At 34.9% G+C, this 20,500-nt stretch overlaps 1 protein-coding gene across 1 annotated transcript; it reads left to right on the top strand.

Moving 5' to 3' along the window:
- LOC109226700 lies at window positions 11,393-18,735 on the top strand. The gene is made up of 3 exons (XM_019391532.1): window positions 11,393-12,461; window positions 12,967-13,051; window positions 18,143-18,735. The coding sequence occupies exons 1-2, from the start codon at window positions 11,592-11,594 to the stop codon at window positions 13,012-13,014; spliced, it is 918 nt and encodes a 305-aa protein (XP_019247077.1). The 5' UTR covers window positions 11,393-11,591; the 3' UTR covers window positions 13,015-13,051; window positions 18,143-18,735.

The raw sequence follows: 20,500 nt of genomic DNA, 5'->3' as shown, positions 1-20,500 counted from the left end.
TTAAACAAGCGAGATAGTAATTTCACTTTAACACTATTACAAAGTTACAACTAACCTAAGGACATATAATAACTCTATATGGGAACTAGTCCGTAGTTGTTTTGTTCTTTGTTCTTGAAGCACTTGACACTTGCTGGCTGAATGGTCACGTGAGTGAGCTCTCTAAAATCTCTAAGTGTTCAAGTGTTTTTATTTTACCTCCCTTGATTGTATATATACATGTGTGACATCACTTACAATGATGTAAGCAAGGTAGGTAAAAAGTCTTCCCTGAAAAGTTGACTGATGCACTGTTCCTGCACTGTAGCATCTGCAGGCAGCAACTTTCCAGTTGGATAGTTGACTTCGCGCAGTCTCCTCGGGAACTGGTAGGGACCTGTTCCCTCAGTTTCCTTCCACTCTGAAGAGTTGAATCTTATCCCATGCTGAGTCCCGGCCTAGAACCTTGTGATCTTAAGGTCTTGTAAATGTGTAACAGGTTCCTTATCTGGTTCTGGATAGTAAGTTTGTTAGATCATCAAAACATAAGGCAAAGTACGTATGACTAAAGTACTTGTAACCTATCAAGGATAAAGATTCAAACTTCATCACATGATAGAGAATGAAAGAATATGAAGTTTCCTAAATGTCTCACAGCCTCTCGAAGATAAGTGACGAGCTTAAAACAGACTATATAAATAAGCTCGTGCTACGTCAAAGATAGTATAGATAGTTATCGTCTCCATATAGATTGGACTAAATATTTTCAAGTAATTTCTAGTTAAATACTATCCAGGATGATTAACACTTTGATTTGGGGATGATTAATATTACAACTAACAAACTAAAATTAAAGCAAATAACAATTGATTGCGGATAACTATAGATTAGTAAAATTGTGTTGTCAGTTTGAAAAATAAGAGTTATGACATGATAGGTGAAAGAATATTATCCTAGATTTGATAAACTTCACTCATAATTAGGGGTGCTCATAAAAACCCGAATAACCGAACCAAATCGAAAACCAAACTAAACCGACTAAAAAACCGATACTTTTTAGTTTGGTTTGGTTTTGGTTTTGAATTTTAAAAACCGATCAAATTTGGTTTGATTTTGGTTTTAATAAAAAAAAACCGATAAAAACCCGAACCAAACCGACTATAGGAGTAGCTATTTCAAATTTATTATTACACCTATATATATGTATATTTTTATACAAAGTTTCAAGAATTTAATGGTAAATGTTAATAGTTTGAACTTTTAGTATAGTTCTTTACCTTTACATTCTAGTTTGATTGGTACTTTCTTTTGTTAGGTGTAAAAATCCATTTTGTGTTAAAAATAATATATTTTTAATTGAGTCCTTAAATTATTAATCACTATTTGATTCAGTTATCATCAATATATCTTGGTAAATACTAGATTTCTCAGAGGGAAATTGATTTGATAGTGTTACATTGAAAATGTGGTCGCCGGAATATGTGTTTGCTAGTGTATGTCTTATATTTAAGAAAAACCGACAAATAACCGAAAAAACCGAAAAACCGACAAAACCCGACATAAACCGAATCAAGAAAAAACCGACTTAACTGGTTTGATTTGGTTCTAATATTTGAAGAACAAACTTACTTGATTCGGTTTCTTTTAAGGGAAAAACCGATTCAAACCGAACCATGGACACCCCTACTCATAATGTTCTATTGATTCTCACGATTCAACATGTTATTATCTTATTATTCTGATTCAAATTCCTCTCTCGATTAAACCTAAATCCTTCAAATAAGATAATATAAAGTGCAATAAAACTTGCAAGAATATATTTGTAAGAATGGTCTAAGAGAAACTTCTCGCGAATATTTCTCAATCTTAATTCAAACGGTAGATCACAAAGCTCTTTCGATTACTTCAAAGAAGTACCAAAATAAATTAAGGCATGCGTTGCAACAATATTCAATATTATGCTCTTTTGCTGGTTAAAAACACGATAATAAATAAAATCACACAATAGTCAAATTGATAGATAACAATCAAGTCACCAAATCATGTCAAATTCTTAGGTAAACTACTCCATAATCATAGAGGAAGTCATTACAAATAGAGTTAAAGAATAAAGAAACATCAATCAAACATCACAATGCAAACTCCCTATTGAATTGGGGAAAAGATGATGAGATCTTGTGTCTTGAAGCCTTGAATGTTCTCCAATAGCTCCCTAGGTCCAAATCCTCTAAAATCGTATTTTTGTGTATTTATACTATGTAGGAACGGGCCCGGATGAAACTACCCTCTCTGAGCCAAAGTGAAAAAAGTTGGACGAATAATTACACTATACGTGGCGCGCCATACGCCGTGCACGTAGAATATTTCAGAGAACTAACTTTTTCACTCTACAGGAATTTTGCATTAACGCGGTGCGCCATGTGGCATGGTAGTGTATTTGTTTCAAAGTAGGAACTTTTCTCAATTTTTGATATCTAGACTTGGTCCTCAAACACAATCCCGACTTAATTCCACGGGCTTCTACTCATATTTCAAAGCTCCAATTCATCCATTTTATCTCCAAACTTGCTTTTCAAACATACGAAATAAGTACAAAATATTAACAATTAGGCTCAACTACGATTAAAGTGCAGCAATTAGAGCGCAAAAGGTAGCTAAAAACTTGGGTTTCTAGCTTACCATCAACACCCCGCACTTAAACCATTACTCGTCCTCGAGTAATAAAAACTACACTTCAATAGAGACGACTTTTTCAAGCAACTCTCCTAACTCATCATGCCAAGAAAGTAAGAATATTTAAAACAGACAAAGTACCATGCCATAACATCATAGCCTCAAGCCTCAACTCACACGCACCACGTATTTTTCTAAAATCGGTCACTTACTCTAACACAGAGGCCAAAGACATTATCTTTTCTTCGCAGATCATGTGCCCTCACACCAAAAATAGAGAGTAGTTCAACACACAATAAATTTCAAGAGCAATTAGGAACTCAAGATAGAAAAAATTCACTCACTCTTAGAAATAAGATTCATGTGCTATAAAAGACGTATTATAGGCTTGCCCGTAGTGTAATACTCTACTAATTTGAGCTCATTCAGTAAAGGATAAAGTAGGACTTAATTTTGTTGTAATGAAGGTGTCACGACCCGGATTTCCCACCCTCGGGAGTCGTGATGGCGTCTACTAATGGGACCTAGCAAGCCAACCTTACATAATTACTACACGTTCATATTTCTTCTCTTTAACAAAATACCTGACGATAATATGATAACAGCGGAATTTCAAATAAATAAGCGGAAGTCAACAGTAATATATCTTAAGACTACGTCTATTACAGCTTTCAAAACCTCAAATACCCCAAAACCTGGTGTCACAGTGTCACAGACTGTCTAAGAGTCACTATATACAAGGTCTGAAGAAAATACATTAAACTGTTTCCGAACAAAGAAAATGAAACAGGGAATAGAGATAGAGGGAGACGCCAGGGCCTGCGGACGCCTGCAGGTCTACCTTGGGTCTCCGGGTGGACTGAAGGAAGCCCTCCTACTACTGTCCGAAAGCTGCTCCTGGATCTGCACACAGTGCAGAGTGTAGTATCAGCACAACCGACCCCATATGCTGGTAAGTGCCTAGCCTAACCCCGGCGAAGTAGTGACGAGGCTAGGACCAGACTACCAAATAAACCTGTGCAGTTATATAATATACAGCGGAAAATAAAGCAGAAATAAACAAGTAAAGATGGGAGGGGAAAACATGCTGCGGGGAAGATAACAGTTCCGAAATAAGCATCAAGTAGGGAAAAGGGACAACATAACTAAAATGTCAACAAGAATCAGAATTCAATAAGTGCACGCCATCACCCTTCGTGCTTTTACTCTCGTCCTCACCAAGCAATGATATAATAAAAACGTGCACGACATCACCCTTCGTGCTTTTACTCTCTTTCCTCACCAAAACAATTATATGATAAAATGTGCACGGCATCACCCTTTGTGCTTTTACTCTCTTTCCTCACATATAATCAATAGAATCGGCACGGAATGATAGATCGTGCGGCACGGCATCACCCTTCGTGCTTTACACTCTTTCCTCACAATAGCAAACAATGCACGGCATCACCCTTCGTGCTTTAACACTCTTTCCTCAAAATAGCAAACAATGCACGGCATTACCCTTCGTGCTTTAACACTCTTCCTCACCCAAACAACAATCACAAACAATGGGGCAAGGAAATAAACAAGAAAACGATGGAAATCCCGGCAAGGGAACACAATTAAACAATTAAATCCCGGCGAGGGAACAACATCAACAAAGTAACAATATCCCGGTAAGGGTACGATTTAATAACTCTTTCTCTTTCTTTCACTTTTATTTCATAACTCACTTTACCACTTGAGCCAGTGCTCCAAAGGGTTCAATCATCTCATATACTTTCACAATTTGTAATACAACTTGAGCCAATGCTTCTTGATGTTCAAAGGTCATAATTTCCTTCCACAAGCCTTTCACAACAAATAGAAATCATCACCAAGGCATGAAAGATACAACGAAGTCAAGATATTCACAATTTAAAGACTCACGGTCATGCTAGACACCAACGTATAGATATTCGTCACCATGCCTATACGTCCTACTCACAATTACCACATAGCAAATAGGACTCAACTCCTAATCCCTCAAGCTAGGGTTAGACCAAACACTTACCTCGAACTTCCACGGCCAACTCAAGTTTCAATTATAGCTTTACCCCTTGATTCCTCCGCCAATTCGCTCGTATCTAGCCAGAAGTTACTTAATTACATCAATAAACGCTAAATGAATTAATTTGAATGCATGAAAATGAGTTTTCCAAAGTTTTACCCAAAAAGTCAAAAATCGCCCTCGGGCCCACGTGGTCAAAACCCGAGGTTCGAACCAAAACCCGACTACCCATTCCCCTACGAACTCAAATATATGATTTGTTTTGAAATCGGACCTCAAATTGAGGTCCAAATTCCCAATTTTTGAAAAACCTAGGTTCTGCCTAAAACACCCAATTTCCTCCATGAAAATCTTTGATTTTAAGTTGAAATCATGTTAAAAGATGTTAAGGAGTGAAGAAAATAAGTTAGAAATCACTTACCAATGTTTTGGAGAAGAAAGGTTGTTTTAAAAATCGCCTCTTATGTTTTTAGGGTTTTGAAAAATAAAAAATAACTGAAAATCCCGTATATATATATATATATATATATATATATATATATATATATATATCTCAGGACCCCTGTGCGGACCGCACAAAACGGACCGCGGCCGCACAGCCTTTTCCGGAGGGTACACAGTCTCTGAACCTCCCCGTGCGAACCGCACAAAGTCGACTGCGGCCGCACAGCCATCCACCGCGCCCGCACAAAGTCGACCGCGAACCGCACTGCCCCTTCCGCGGCACACGATTTCTCGCGGACCGCACTAGCAGGTTCAGAGATCTGCAATTTCTCTGAACCTGCAACATTTGTGATTTTTAAGCCTAAGACATCCCGGGACCTACCCGAAACTCACCCGAGCCCTCGGAACTCCAAACCAGATGTGCATATTAACTCAAAAATATCATACGAACTTATCCATGCGATCAAATCGCCAAAATAACCTTAACAACAACGAATTAAACCTCAAAATCAAAGAACTCCTCTCAACTTCATAAAGTATCAAATTTAGCAATTTAATTCCGGATCACGTCAAACGACGTCCGTTTCTCACCAAATTTCACAGAAACATCTTAAATCATATATAAGACCTGTACCGGGCGCCGGAACCAAAATACGGGCCCGATACCAACACGTTCTAATCAAATTTCATTTCAAATTCCCTTAAACAATTTCAGAAAACAATTTCCTTTGAAAATCCATTTCTCGGGCTTGGGACCTCGAAATTTCGATTCTGGGCATACGCCCGAGTCCCGTATTTTCCTACGGACCCTCCGAGACCGTCAAATCACGGGTCCGGGTCCGTTTACCAAAAATATTGACCGAAGTCAAATTAATTCATTTTATAGCCAAATTTTATAATTTTTCATAGATTTCCATATTTAAGCTTTCCGGCTACGCGCCCGGACTGCGCACGCAATTCGAGGTGACTCTAAATGAGGTTTTCAAGGCCGCGGAAATATAGAATTTAATTTAAAGCAAGTGATGACCATTTGGGTCATCACAGAAGGCTGTGAGACGGGTATAATATATTTGAATATAATGACTATACATCCCTAAGCACTTTAATACATATACATTAATATTTCAAACCCCACACTTGTATTGGACCATACCCTAACCTTTATAAAATAATAGCACCAAGCTCCGTATTTCTTTTAGCACAAACAAGATGAGAAATACTACTGGCAGAAAATTAATTTTTTTCCTTTTCTAATACATACACAAACTTCTTTTTTTCTTCTTCTTTCGAAGGTCTAACTTTTTCTCAAGAAAATTCACGTTTTTTTTCAATTCTCTATTAGCGGCTCTCATATTTTTTTCGAAACAATGCACCTTTCTCCCTTTTTTATAGTTCCAATAAAAAATTCAACCATACCTCCACTTAACTTTTAACAAGCTCATAACAATTTCAAATGCTCAGAAGAGGTAAAAGGTTCACACATATATTCAATTCAAACAAAGGGGTCAGACTAGTAATGTTGTTGGCAAAGAAATAGGATTAGAGGCTCAAATTAGCTAACTAGGATACGTATAATTAAGTGAAAAATTAAGTATATAACTGGATCAATAAAAATATACCCATGTCACTTTCTAGACTTAACAAGACTATCATTTCGCTTTGTAAACATACGGGGCAAGTTCTAAACATCATCGGACATGCACAGACTATCAACAAATAACCTTACTCACACATTGGCACATAACTCACTCAGGACTGGATCTATCCCGACTCTCTAGTCAAAGCAGTTAAGCAAAAGCAAGCATTTTAAGCACTTACATGAGTCAAGAATTGAGCCTAGGCGTCACAACTAAGGCACTTACCGCTCCAAAGGCATAATGAAGTCAAGAAAGATTGCCTTTAATTAACACTATGACACATGATTCTTTATTCCTACCAAAAGAAAAACTAACTACACCTGATTCAAGTAAAAATCCTTAGAAAAGAACCACGATACCAAAAAAGTAAATAAGGGAGAATTGTTACACTACCTAAAAAATAAAATAAATTGAAAGGCATATTTTTGGATTTTTAAATCTTTATAATATATTTTTTTATTTTTTCGTATTTTGTTCCGACTTTAAATCCCTCAAGAAAACAGTCGAAGAGATCAATCATCGGGAAAAGTCCAATTTTTTTTTTATATTTCCTAAAATAATGATAAAAAACACACACATAAAAATACATATATTTACATCCACGCTCACACTTTAAATTGTGGCATATCCCATGACACACAAGCAAAAAAAAAAGCAAGAGGTAAAGAAAACTCCCCTGAATTTTTTCTGTTTTCGAGAACATATGAACTCAACCCCTAATTTTGAATTTATTCCTCGTTTTCACTCCTTGGAATTCTCTATAGAGATCATTAGGCCCAATTTGTCTGAGGATATCTAAGACCCGCTCTTTTCTTTTTTTTCTTGGCCTCATTTTGAGTGGTGAATTATTCTTTCAGGATGATCATCAATTTGTCCCCGCATTCTTTCACGTGATCAATCCATGCATATCCCTGTAAATTCCCAAAAAATAAAATTCACATATTAGAATTAAAAAAAATAAAGATGAATAGTCATGTGAATATTCCTCTAGTATGTTCAAGACCATTTATTTTTCATTCTCTTAAGGTGAATGGGATTTGAACTCTTCTTTTATTGCTTCACAATCAACCAAAGCCTAATCTTCAATCATCTTAATTGGATAAGAGTCTTCTTGCAGAGTGGAAAGTTCTCTATGTAAATGCTCATCCTCTTGGGTAGACTTATTCTCACAGGGTATCTCCTTCATATATTCACCATCACAATGCAATGAGCTTTCTGAAAGCATACTTACTATTTGACTCACTTGCATTTTTAGGTTCTTAATGGCTTTATCATTTGGTATAAGTCTTTCTTCAACAATATTCATGAACTTATACATAAGCTTTTCTAAACTATCATTCCCCTCTTGAGGTGGTTGTCTCATTTTGCTTTCATTCCAGTCATAATAAGGATATTCGTTCCATCTAGAGTTAAGATTGTGCCTATATGAAACATCATACCAGTAAGGACTAGAAACAAAGTGAGATTTTTCAAAATATGAACCATAAGAGGAACACTTACCTGCCTGACAGTCAACTCAATGATGATTTCCATTACATTTAAAATATATAGCAGACTTGCGATAAATTCAGCTGATAACTCCGCAACTATTTTCTTAGTCTAGTTGTGCTCCATCTTTCGAACAATTGGAGTTCAATATCAAGAATTTTTTTGTTAAGCTTTTTCCCTAGCACTTGTCAGGTACTATAAAAGAAATCTTGAAGACAAATTAACTAAAATAAAGAGAGAGAAAATAAAAATAAAAGAAAATTACTAAATTAGCACCAAAAACTTTTTTAAACACTATTGATTGTAGATCTCCAACAATGGCGCCAAAATTTGACGAGCGTAAAACACACTATAAAAATAAGCTCGTGCTATGCCAAATATAGTATAGAAAGTTATCATCTCCATAGGAATTAGACTAAACAATGTTCAAGTATAGTTAGATACAATCTAGGATGATTAACATTTTGATTTGAGGATGATTAATACTACAACTAACAAACTAAAATTAACGAAAATTACAATTGATCGCGAAGAGCTAGAGATTAGCAGAATTGGGTTGTTATCAGTTTGAGAAATAAGGGTCATGACATAATAGGTGCAAAAATATTATCCTGGATTTGACAATGTTAAATTTCGCTCATAATGTTCTATTGACTCTCGCAAATTCAATAGGTTATTATCTTATTATTGTAATTCAGATTCCTCTCTCAATTAAACCTAAATCGTTGAAATAAGATAATGTGAAGTGCATTAAAACTTGCAAGAATCTATTGGTAAGAATGGTCTAAGAGAAACTTCTCGCGAATATTTCTCAATCTTAATTCAAACGGTAGATCACAAAGCTCTTTCGATTACTTCGAAGAAGTACCAAAATAAATTAAGACATGCATTGCAACAATATTCAATATTATGCTCCTCTTCTGATTAAACATGATAATGAATAAAATCACAACTAGAGTTAAAGTTCTTCCAACAAATTCAAGTAATCAAGCAATAATCAAATCCATAGATAACAATCAAGTCACCGTATCATGTCAAACTCTAAGGTAAACTATTCCTTAATCATGGAGGAAGTCATCACAAATAGAGTTAAAGAATAAGAAAATATCAATCCAACGTTACAATCCAAACTCCCATATTAAATTGGAAGAAAGGTGATGAAATCATGTGTCTTGAAGCCTCCATTGCTCTCCAATAGCTCCCTAGGTCCAAAGTCCTCTAAAAATCTTTTTTTTTTTTTATGGATTTATACTATGTAAGAACGAGCCCGGGTGAAACTATCTTCTCTGAGCCGAAGTGATCATCTTTTCCAGAGAACTAATTTTTCACCCTGCGGGAATTTTTTCAACGAGCACTAGGAAATTTTCTCAATTTTTGATATCCAGACTTGGTCGTCGACCCCGAACACGATCCCTGACTTAATTCCCTGGGCTTCTACTCAAACTTTAAAGCTCCAATTCATCCATTTTAGCTCCAAATTCTCAACTCGAAATCACATCCTACACAGCATAACACACGAAATAAGTACAAAATACTACTCCCTCCGTTCTAGTTTATGTGAACCTATTTACTTTTTGGCCCGTTCCAAAAAGAATGACCCCTTTCTAAATTTGGAAATAATTTAGCTTAAACTTCTAATTCTACCCTTAATGAGAAGCTTTTATAACCACACAAATACTCTGGACCCCTTTTTGACTTGTTTAGGACCACAAATTCCAAAAGTCTGTATTTTTTTCTTAAACTGCGTGTCCAGTCAAACAGGTTCACATGAATTGAAACGGAGGGAGTAACAATTAGGCTCAAATAAGATTAAACTGCAGCAATTAGAGCGTAAAATGTAGCTAAAAATGTTGGTTCCTAGCCTACCATCGATAAGTATAGACGTGTTCATACCGATCTGCAAGACTCTACTAGACATACTGATGACTCGTGAGACCTATGCAACCTAGGTTTTGATATCAAGCTGTCACGACCCAAAATCCTTCCAATGATCGTGATGGCACCTAACATGTCCGCTAGGCGAACTCATACGACAACCAAATAAACAACAGAAATGAACCAATATAACAAGTCTAATAGATATTTCTAGCATAAATAAGTCTAAAACCACTAATATGCGTCACAGTAATACAATACCCTAAAAACTAGTGTCAGCTAGTACATGAGCTTTTCATATAGCAGTCTGAAATAAATACAATATTGTCTGAAGTAAACAACAGTCTTAAAACATGAAAAAGGTGATTTCGAGATTTGCGGATGAAAATGTTGCACTACCTCGAGCCTTCTAGCACCGCAATGATCTGCTCCTCAACTCTGCTAACCAACGCCTGAATTTGCATAAAAATATGCAGAAGTGTTGTATGAGTACAACAAACTCAATGTATTAGTAAGTATCAAGACTAATCTCGGTGAAATAGTGGTGAGATTGGTCGACTCTTACAACTTAAGGTATTTAAATAGAAACTAAGTGTTCCAACTCACTCCCGAACCCCATGAAAATCAAATCACCCTTCCCTGCAAGTCACATATCATCAAATGAACCTCGGGGAAACATTAAATAGGAAAATGAGGGTCTAATATTTACAGGAGGCCATTAATGACAGCTAAATCAAATAAAATCACTAAGAGATGAGCAGCTAAATCATAATATAAAAATAACTTTTAGAACCTTAAATTAGCTTGGTAAGACATGTTAAACTGAGTCCAAAAAAAAGAAATTATTCCAGTATAGCATATTATGAAAGTTGATTGCTTGTCACTTTAATTAAACTTTTGATGAATCGGCTAAAGTATTTTTATGTTACTTGTTTATTTTACCAAGGAAATCTTAAAGAATCATAATAACGTATTTGGAAAATTCGGTGGGACAAGATTTCTTCTTTTATTGAGTTAATTAAATAATTCAATATTCATAATTTTCAAAAACTTAAATAATTTTTATAATATATATAATATGTTTATTGACATGGGATATACGCGTAAAATGTGTACCCTATGACTATTAGTTATAAAAATACATCACTAAAAATATATTGAAAAGATTGAAGTACAAAATTTTCTAAATATAAAAATATATCATTTTTCTTTGGAACATTCCAAAAAATAAAGAGTATAACTCAAATACAAACTAACACAGATTAGATTGAAGTGACTGACTCAATCTTTATTGATCCAATAAAATTGGGACGATACAGAGAATAAAAAAAAAAAAACATATAGCAATGTACAAATTATAGGACGTAATGTTTCTTTTGATAATAAAAACCCGTTTTCTGTATCCAATTTGGTCACCACCAATTTATTACTTTCTAGCTTGACCTAAGTTTTTTCAGCAAATCATGGATGATCTCTCTATACACAAGATTCAAATCTCCGGCACTACTTTAGCCTCTATCCTCCACCGTCTTTTCTCATCCCCGGGCGACATCCACGGTCTATTATTCGGCCACGTGTCATTCTCCACCACCACCCCTCTTTCCGACGACCCCGCCACTGCCTCCGCCGCCGTAACCACCGCCTCTGATGACGGCCCAATTCTTACCGCCACTATCACCGATTTTCTCTCTGTCCCTTCCCACTTTCCCCTCCCTTTACAGCAGCATGATGATCCTTCCGCCGCCGTTCTTGGTTGGTTTTCCGGTCGCCGAAAAACCCCTTTAAGACCCTCTTTAAAGGATTTTACAACTACCCTTTCTTTAACTTCCTCTGCTTCTCACTCTTTTACCCCTCAAAATGCTCCGTATTTACTTTCTCTGCCCCCCTCTTTGTTCCTTCTATTAACGACGCCGTTTCATGAACAGCTGATACACACCCACGAGTACAAAGCTTTTCAGTACCGTATTTCCACTGATTCATTCGACCCCAAAAGTTTAGATATTATCAACATTGGTCCATCTTTTCGATCCCATTATGGTTCTTTTAGTCCTATTTCACCATTTCCTTTAATTTCATGTGACTTAAGGGGTCCAAATGCAATGGCTGAGGATGAAAAGGTGGAATCTTTGGTGAGTATTAAAAGGGGTTTGAAGGATCAGAAGGAGTTGGATTTGTGTGCTGAAGGATTTGAGATTGCGAGATTGAACAAGTTGATGGGCTCTGATGCTTCAAATTATACTGCTGAATTGGAGCATTTGTATGATAAAATGCTTGTTAAGCTTGATAGTTTGGCTAGATTGGTGGAAGCCAGTTCCGCTAAGGTTCTTGAGCAGGTATGCATGAATAAAGATAGTCTTTACTTTTGGATTTATGGTTCTGTATGGATTTTTTTGGACACAAACTAGTTTGGGATTGAGGCGCAGTTGAGTTGTAGTATGCTCATGTGATAGTATTTCCTTTTTAGTCTTCTCCAGAAAAAAACACATTTCTATAGTTAGAACAATCTAACTTTAGACTTCCTATTTTACGTTTAATGAGATGATTTCTAGTCTCTCTCTCTCTCTCTCACACACACACACACATATATCTATATATATATATATATATGAGTTCACAAATTATAAAAGTGTGGGTTTCTTTACTAAAATCCGCTCAGTCAAACTCATCTGATAAATTGGAAAGGAAGAAGTAACATTTGGATTTCATCTTCTGTATGAATTTTGTAGAACCGAACTAGCTTGGAGTTGAGGCATAGTTGTCTTTGTTGTTGTTTTTCTTTTTGTGTGTGGATATTGATGGATTGAGCTTTGTATTCACAATGATTTGAAACGCTGGCAGGAAAACCACAATATGAAGTTGAGGTACAAAGTTGCTGGCTTGGAATAAATTCTGAAGATTCAGGTGGCATTTCTCCTTTTGTAAGGTAAAAATTCGTCCTTTTATGAGATATGTGATTTTTCCAGGTAATAACTGATTGCCTTGTTAGTAAATATTGCAGTAATGTTATTTGCTAAAATGCCGGTTATCCCGCACGGACGCTGGACTATTATGATATTTTGTTTTCATTGTGTTTCCTTGTTAGACAACCGTTCAATGTATGAAGACCTGAGTGGATAGAAAATATTTATCTGAACTCATCTAACTGCAAGTGTGATATAGACAACCATTTTATGTGATTAAGAAATCATTTTAACAAACAGAGACAACATTCGGGTGTAATATTTTTAAAAGTCGTTTACTCTGATTGCATGTGATATATTTTTTAATATATTTGTAGTAACTAAAATATATCGGAAACAGTATCTGTGCCCGTCCAGTGTAGGGGTAGGGGTAGGGGTAGGGGTAGGGGTAGGGGTAGGGGTAGGGGTAGGGGTAGGGGTAGGGGTAGGGGTAGGGGTAGGGGTAGGGGTAGGGGTAGGGGTAGGGGTAAGGCTGCATACATCCTACCCTCCCTAGACCCCACTTGTGGGATTACACTGGGTTCTTGCTGATGTTGTTGTAGTAACTATTTTCACCTTGGATTATTTCTTCTTCTTAGAGAGCCATTGGATGTTACGAAGAAAATGTTAGCAGATTGAGACAACAATTGATGAATTGAATGTGATATCCTTAAAAGTGGTCATTGTAATCAGATTAGGTCATTGTTATGGACTAAGATATTTCAAGAGAGCAACTAAGAATGTATATGTACTGTAATTATGTCTCTGAACTTTTTGTCTATTTAGGTTCTCAATTCATAGTATCTTGTACGTGTTAGGCTTAGTACGAAGAGGAAATCAGTTGCTGAGCCTCTCATTTCCTTTATCAACTCCACTGAGGTAGGATGAAGGTAGAGTGCTGTGTTCCTAGCTCAGTGGAGTTGATAAAGGAAATGAGAGGCCCAGACAACTGATTTGATCTTCGTACTATGTCTAGTTCTCATCTAAGTTAGAACTGTTTCAGCGGTTGTAATTGCTATAGAGTAGACATCAGCTGTCCCTTCATTCCCTAATCACTGCATTCTTGAACTTCATTTCTTCCAAGGCTTCTCAAAGACTCCCTTATAACCTGTAAGAAGAAAAAGGTTTCTTATGGACTCATCATAGTGGATGTATATATCTGATTAGTCACATTACATATGCCAGTGAAAGAAAGGGCCATTTTGCTTGATGCATGCACATTGAGCACTGTATAAGTACTACCCTACCCAACAACACGTCCAATCATTTTTTTTTTATGAAGACAACTCGTCCAATCATCTTTGCATGTAACAGCCGGCAAACTGTATAAGTAGACCAGACTAGAGAGTCGGATGCTTTGCACATAACTCACTACCTTCTCTCCTATCCAAGGAAATGGACACATCTCTAACTATGTTTTCCAAACTTTTTTGTGGTAGTGGTACTTTCATAATGTATGCTATGCAGTGATTGCTGTCTTATTATTCCTATAGGCATTTCCTCATTTTCCTTCTTGCCTGTGCTCATAGCCTAAGTTGCCTATTTGATTCCCCTAATTAGGCATTAACTTCGTAATGCCTAAGAGAAACTCTGGAGCATAGTTCCTTACACTTTTTTAGGTTAGGAGGTGTTGGGGGCAGATGTTAGATATGTGCGTCTTTGAGCTAGTAGCTCAACTAGGAACAGATGATGACATTACTATATATTCCAAGAAACTCTTTAAATTTGCTAATGATGGCACCAATAAGGAAGTATGCACATAAATTTCTTTGCATTTGCTGAAGTGTTGGTGGGCAAAGTTATCCCGTACCTGTGATGGTAGAAGGTAGTGGGTAGCCGGTGGAAGGCACCACTGTTATCTATCTATACTATACTTAAAGCACGAAGGCCCATAGCAAAATGTCGTTCGTCTTTTTTACCGTTTTATAATAGAGTTCACACAAGACAAAATAGTCATTTGATTAACTTCCTACTATTTAGGAATTGTCATTTAATTAATTTCCTACTATTTAGCAATAGTCATTTAATTATTTTCCTAATATATATAATATTAATTTTTCAACTCCTTTTGGTTCTAGAGTATTGAACACACACAATAAGCTTTTCGTTAACTACGCAATAAGAAAGTTTTCCATTCACCATTTATATTTAGGAGCAATTTTAAATTCCTCCTTTTAGATTTAGGAGGGCTTTTTTGGGTTGATAAAATTCTTATTCACACCCTAGGAAAGTATCGATGATTCCAAACACATTTAGATTTAGGAGTACTAAAATTTTACACTTGAAAAGTGTTTTTAGTTAATAAAATGTTGATTAATTACGCACACTAGGAAAAGTTTGGTATAAATGATTGACAAATTAATTTGTATTATAAAATATATCCGATGAAAATGAGCTCTTTGAACTTCTTTTTGGTTTAAGAGTCTTTATTTTTTAATAAAAAATTTACATAATTTTATATACCTAGATACTTCTATGAAAGAAGCTGCAATTAAAAAATTTCAACATCAAAACTTGCTTTGTTGGAGTAGCAGTTACAAAATTAAGGGTTTTCAGGTTCTCTTTCCTTGAGCAAAAAGCTATTGTATTATTAGCTAAATTTTGCATTCACGTATTTGTATTAGTAGTTAAATTATTCTTTAATATTTTGTAAACCTTAAGGTATTTGTATATAAATTTACATTCACCTATTCAACCAATACATCTTTATTTTGGTGTGCTTGATTGTGAACATTGGTTGAATAATCACCTTTTTGCAGCTTTAACCTTTTGTCCGGCTATTTCTTCTACTATTTCACTGTGTTTGCATTGGACCTTATGTCCGTATTGATTGTCCAACTTTATACCAGTTTTTAATAGATTTTATATCAAACACAATTATAATTAAATTAATTTTTTATCTTTTAAAATTTTATAATTAACTAAAATTTTAAGTATAAGCTTTTTCTTATTTGAGCTAGGTAGAAAGTCATAATATTTAGTACTTTAAAGTCAATTAAGATTTTACCTTATCTAAATGCTTTCTTTATTTGAACTATATAAAATACCTATAATTTACTTTTAAGAAATTCATCTATTGAATTTAACAATAATGGAATGTGAATTCTACACGTACTCTAGTTTATAACGGAATGTGAAAAGAAACTTCGCTTATTCGAATAGCTATGTGGCCAATGATTTTACTACTTCGAGTTCATGCACAATTCAAAACTATTGCAGAAAAAATATCAAAGAAAGGATATAACGTAGTTTTAGGTTCGGATATTTCAAAACAATTCAAATCTTGTGGGGAATCAAAGTTTTTTTTTTTAAAAATAGCATTACTCTAAAAACTTAAAATCTTCAAAAGTTATTTTTTCTTGCTGAAACTAAAAAAAAAAAAGAAGAAGATTGAAATCAATTTTAAGTTACATACTGATTGAGATGATTGAGTACTTTTATGGGATAGAGTTTCTTTCTTTATTAAATAGTAAATAAGATTACCAATTAATTATTTTAGGAACTTAATTATACTTTTTAATTGTATTTTGCAACTAAAATACAAATTTTAATATAATATAAAAATTTGATATTGATTGAGACAAAATACACGCACGTTCCCTGAAACTAGTTAGACAAAAAAAGAAAAGAAAGAAGCACCAATCAACCAATTGAAGTCTCAGGACATCACATGAGGCAAAAACGAACATGCATAGTGGAGTATTTGGGCATTGATCCTGCATGCTTTAAAGGATATACATAATTACCCCCTTGGGTTGTCGCACTTTACCAGTTGCACCCTTATACTTTGCGGTCTTATGATCTTCCTGCATTTGTTAGAAGTGTAATAAGTACCACCTTTTCAGATTAATCCCAGTTTCAAAAAAAAGAAGTGCAAATCACGCACCAATCCTTGCTTGCCACGTGTCAAATTCATTTAATTTTTTTTTCCAATTTACCTTTTTATTTGTCTGTGTTGTATTTTTTTTTCTTTTGCATTTTCTTTCTCTATAATCTGTATCTCTCTTTCTTTTTCTTCACCATTTTCTCCCCCTTATACCCGTAACATCCCCCGCGCCCTGCTCCTCGTCGTCGACACCCTCCATCACCCATAGGGGAACTCTTATCTTAAATTAAAAGGTTGCCCGAAAATAATAGACAAGATAAAATTTATCAGGATCTTTTGAATAGCGTGAAAATGATCTTCTAAATTTGTGGGTAACGGGGAAATAAACGATGGAGATGACTTATCAGAAAGATGGCGTCAGCGGAATCACCATTTATTCCGGTGAGAAACTTTGCAAGGAAAAAAAAGGGAAAACAGAAAGAAGAAAAGGAAGGAAGAACAAAAAAGAAGAAAAAAAGAAGTAAAATAAAAAGGAGAAAAAATAAAAAGACAAGATGTGCTTCTTGCCGGAATCATCAACATTCTGCTAGTAATATAGCAAGGAAGACAAATGTAAAATGAAAAAGGGAAAAAAAGAAAAAGAAAAAAAGAGAAGGCATTATTAGAGGAAGGATAGGAAAGGAAAAAAAAGGTAGAAAAAAGAAAAGGAAAGGGCAGAAGCTAGCTGGGGATGTAAAAATGGCGGATGGAGTAATAAGGTAGAAACAAGTAAGAGAAAAAAAGAGAAGGAAAGGAAGAAAGAGAAAAAATAAAAATAAAAAAAAAAGAAATTTTAGAGCTTTCCCGCGCAGTCATCCGGTGCAAATCAAAGTGCGTGCCACATTAGCTCAAAAGATGGTACTTATTACACATCTAACAAATGGAAAGGGGTCATAGGACTCCCGCAAAGTATGAGGGTGCAACTGGCAAGTGCGACTACTCCGATGGGTAATTATGTATTTTCCCTTTAAAATTCAAAGGTTTGCCATTTCTTCTTGTAGGGGAATGAATGTTGCAACTTTTCTGTAGTTGCACTTGTGAAGTCTTTATTTTCTTGTACCCTATTAGCTATGCACTTTGCCTTAACCTACATATATTTAGGTTAACTGAATGATGAAAAGCACTACATTTTTCTTCCTTTGATAGCTGCTTGGAGAGAATGAAAGCCATGTTTATCTTTTATGTGAGATAATTTTTGTCTTACTCGTAGATCACTGGATGGCGAGGACAACTGCTGATGAAGCTTTGCAGCTTGATGTATGAGATTAAATGATAGAATTGCTGCTTACTGCGGGTGTGCATTTTCGTTGAACAGATTTGAAGATGTCCTCTTCGTTCTGCCATTCCCGAATGTATACTAGCTATGTATGTCTAACCTTGGTTTATTACCAAAAAAAGACTGCCTTTCTTGTTCATATTCTCTAGCTGGTTAAAAAATTCGTTTGCTTTGGATTGAATCTCCGAGACGTGTGGCTTGGACTTTTTCGTCTATATACACTTGTATTGTGAAGAACTTTGTTTTTGTCCATTTTGGCGCAAAGAGCAATTGGTAGGGTAAATATTGGATGCGGGAAAGATTTTATCCAGAAGTGGGATGGCACTGAGGGAGGACTTCAAAATTAAGTAACTTCCTGCACAGTCCCACCTCCATCCCGGTCCATTGCCATTCCTAATATTTCGACTTGGCAAATTTTAGAAGGATTAGTAGAGTTAAAGGACTAGAATTTTTGCTGCATTAGTTTTCCATCGGATTATTTTTATTTGAACATAGTGATATCAAATATTGAATTGTTAGCTTTTTCACTAAGAATTGCATTATTTTACTCTACAAAAGATTATGCGAAGTGGATAAGAGTCAGAGGCATGGAAATGCACTCACGAGTAAATTACACTTCCATGGTCTTCCACTTTTTATTATATTCGCTGTTATAATTATCGTTGTTTTATTGACCTTTTAGCATCACTCCATCAGAGATGAACCCGAAACATAGAGTCAGTTCAGTTCAATTGATTAAATCTACTTTTACGCACCATTTTAAGAAACTACTTCCTTTGTTCAATTTAAATGACATATTTTCCTTATTATTCCGTTTTAAAAAAATAGTACATTTCTATATTTGAAAATAATTTAACTTTTAACTTTTTATTTTACCCACTTTACCCTTAATAAGAAGTTTTTATAATAAAAAAATATCATGGTCCTGCAAAGTTTTTTCCCCTTGAGCTTTGAGGCCCACATGTATCAAAAGTATTTTTTTTTTCTTAAACTCTGTGTCAAGTTAAATTATGTTATCTCAATACAAACAGAAGGACTGTTATAATTGGACGAGCAATTTAAAGGGAAAAATAGATAACAAGAAAACAAGAAGAGTAGTTAAGGATTTTGTTCGAGAGACCCGTGATTTAGATCGTAAAAATTGCATGGGACGCCCTATTTGATTGCCCCCTTTTAACTTATACCCATTTTATTTTTTCGTTTGCATCCGTACCCATTTTTTGTTAAAAATGTTTTAAAAAGACGATTTTGCCCTTCAGGACTATTGACAAAACTGTAGACTGCAGGACAAAACTTCAGCATGTTTTGGTATGAAGTTTTAGCAAATGAACTAAATAACTTAAGCATGTTTAGTCTGAAGTTTTAGCAAATGAACTAAATAACTTAAGCATATTTAGTCTGAAGTTTTAGCAAATGAACTAAATGACTTAATCATAATGAACTAAATAACTTAAGCATGTTTAGTCTGAAGTTTTAGCAAATGAACTAAATAACTTAAGCATATTTAGTTTGAAGTTTTAGCAAATGAACTAAATAACTTAGGCATATTTAGTCTGAAGTTTTAGCAAATGAACTAAATGACTTAAGCATAATGAACTAAATAACTTAAGCATGTTTAGTCTTTAGCAAATGAACTAAATAACTTAAGCATGTTTGGTCTGAAGTTTTAGTAAATGACCTAAATAACTTAAGCATAATGATCTAAATAACTTAAGCATGTTTAGTCTGAAGTTTTAGCAAATGAACTAAATAACTTCAGCATGCATTAGCAAAAACTCATTAGAAAATTAAATACTGCAAGACAAAAATTTAAGCATGTTTAGCTGAAGTTTTCGCAAATGAACCAAATAACTTCAGCATGTTTAAACTGAAGTTTTAGCAAATGAACTAAATAACTTCAGCATGCACTAGTAAAAACTCATTAGAAAATTACATACCGCAAGACAAAAACTTAAGCATGTAATGAACTAAATAACTTCAGCATACATTAGCATGAAGTTTTAGCAAATGAACTACTTCAGCACTCATGAGAAAACTGTAGACTGCAGGATAAATAACTTCAGCATGCATTAGCATAAAGTTTTAGCTTTAATGTAAAACAACTTCATGCTATATTAGCATGAAGTCTTAGCTTCAACATGAAACAATTTCATGCTACATTAGCATGAAATTTCTGATTTTTTGATAAAGCTGCTGAGAGGAGAGGATGAGATCTTTTTTCATGAATGAGGTTGCAGATCACGCGATTTATTAGGGGTGTAAGTGTCATATTATTACAGATTATTTGTCAAC

This window comes from Nicotiana attenuata, chromosome 6 (assembly GCF_001879085.1).
Source record: "Nicotiana attenuata strain UT chromosome 6, NIATTr2, whole genome shotgun sequence".
NCBI classification, from domain to species: domain Eukaryota; kingdom Viridiplantae; phylum Streptophyta; class Magnoliopsida; order Solanales; family Solanaceae; genus Nicotiana; species Nicotiana attenuata.
This window is presented reverse-complemented; position numbering and strand designations above follow the sequence as displayed.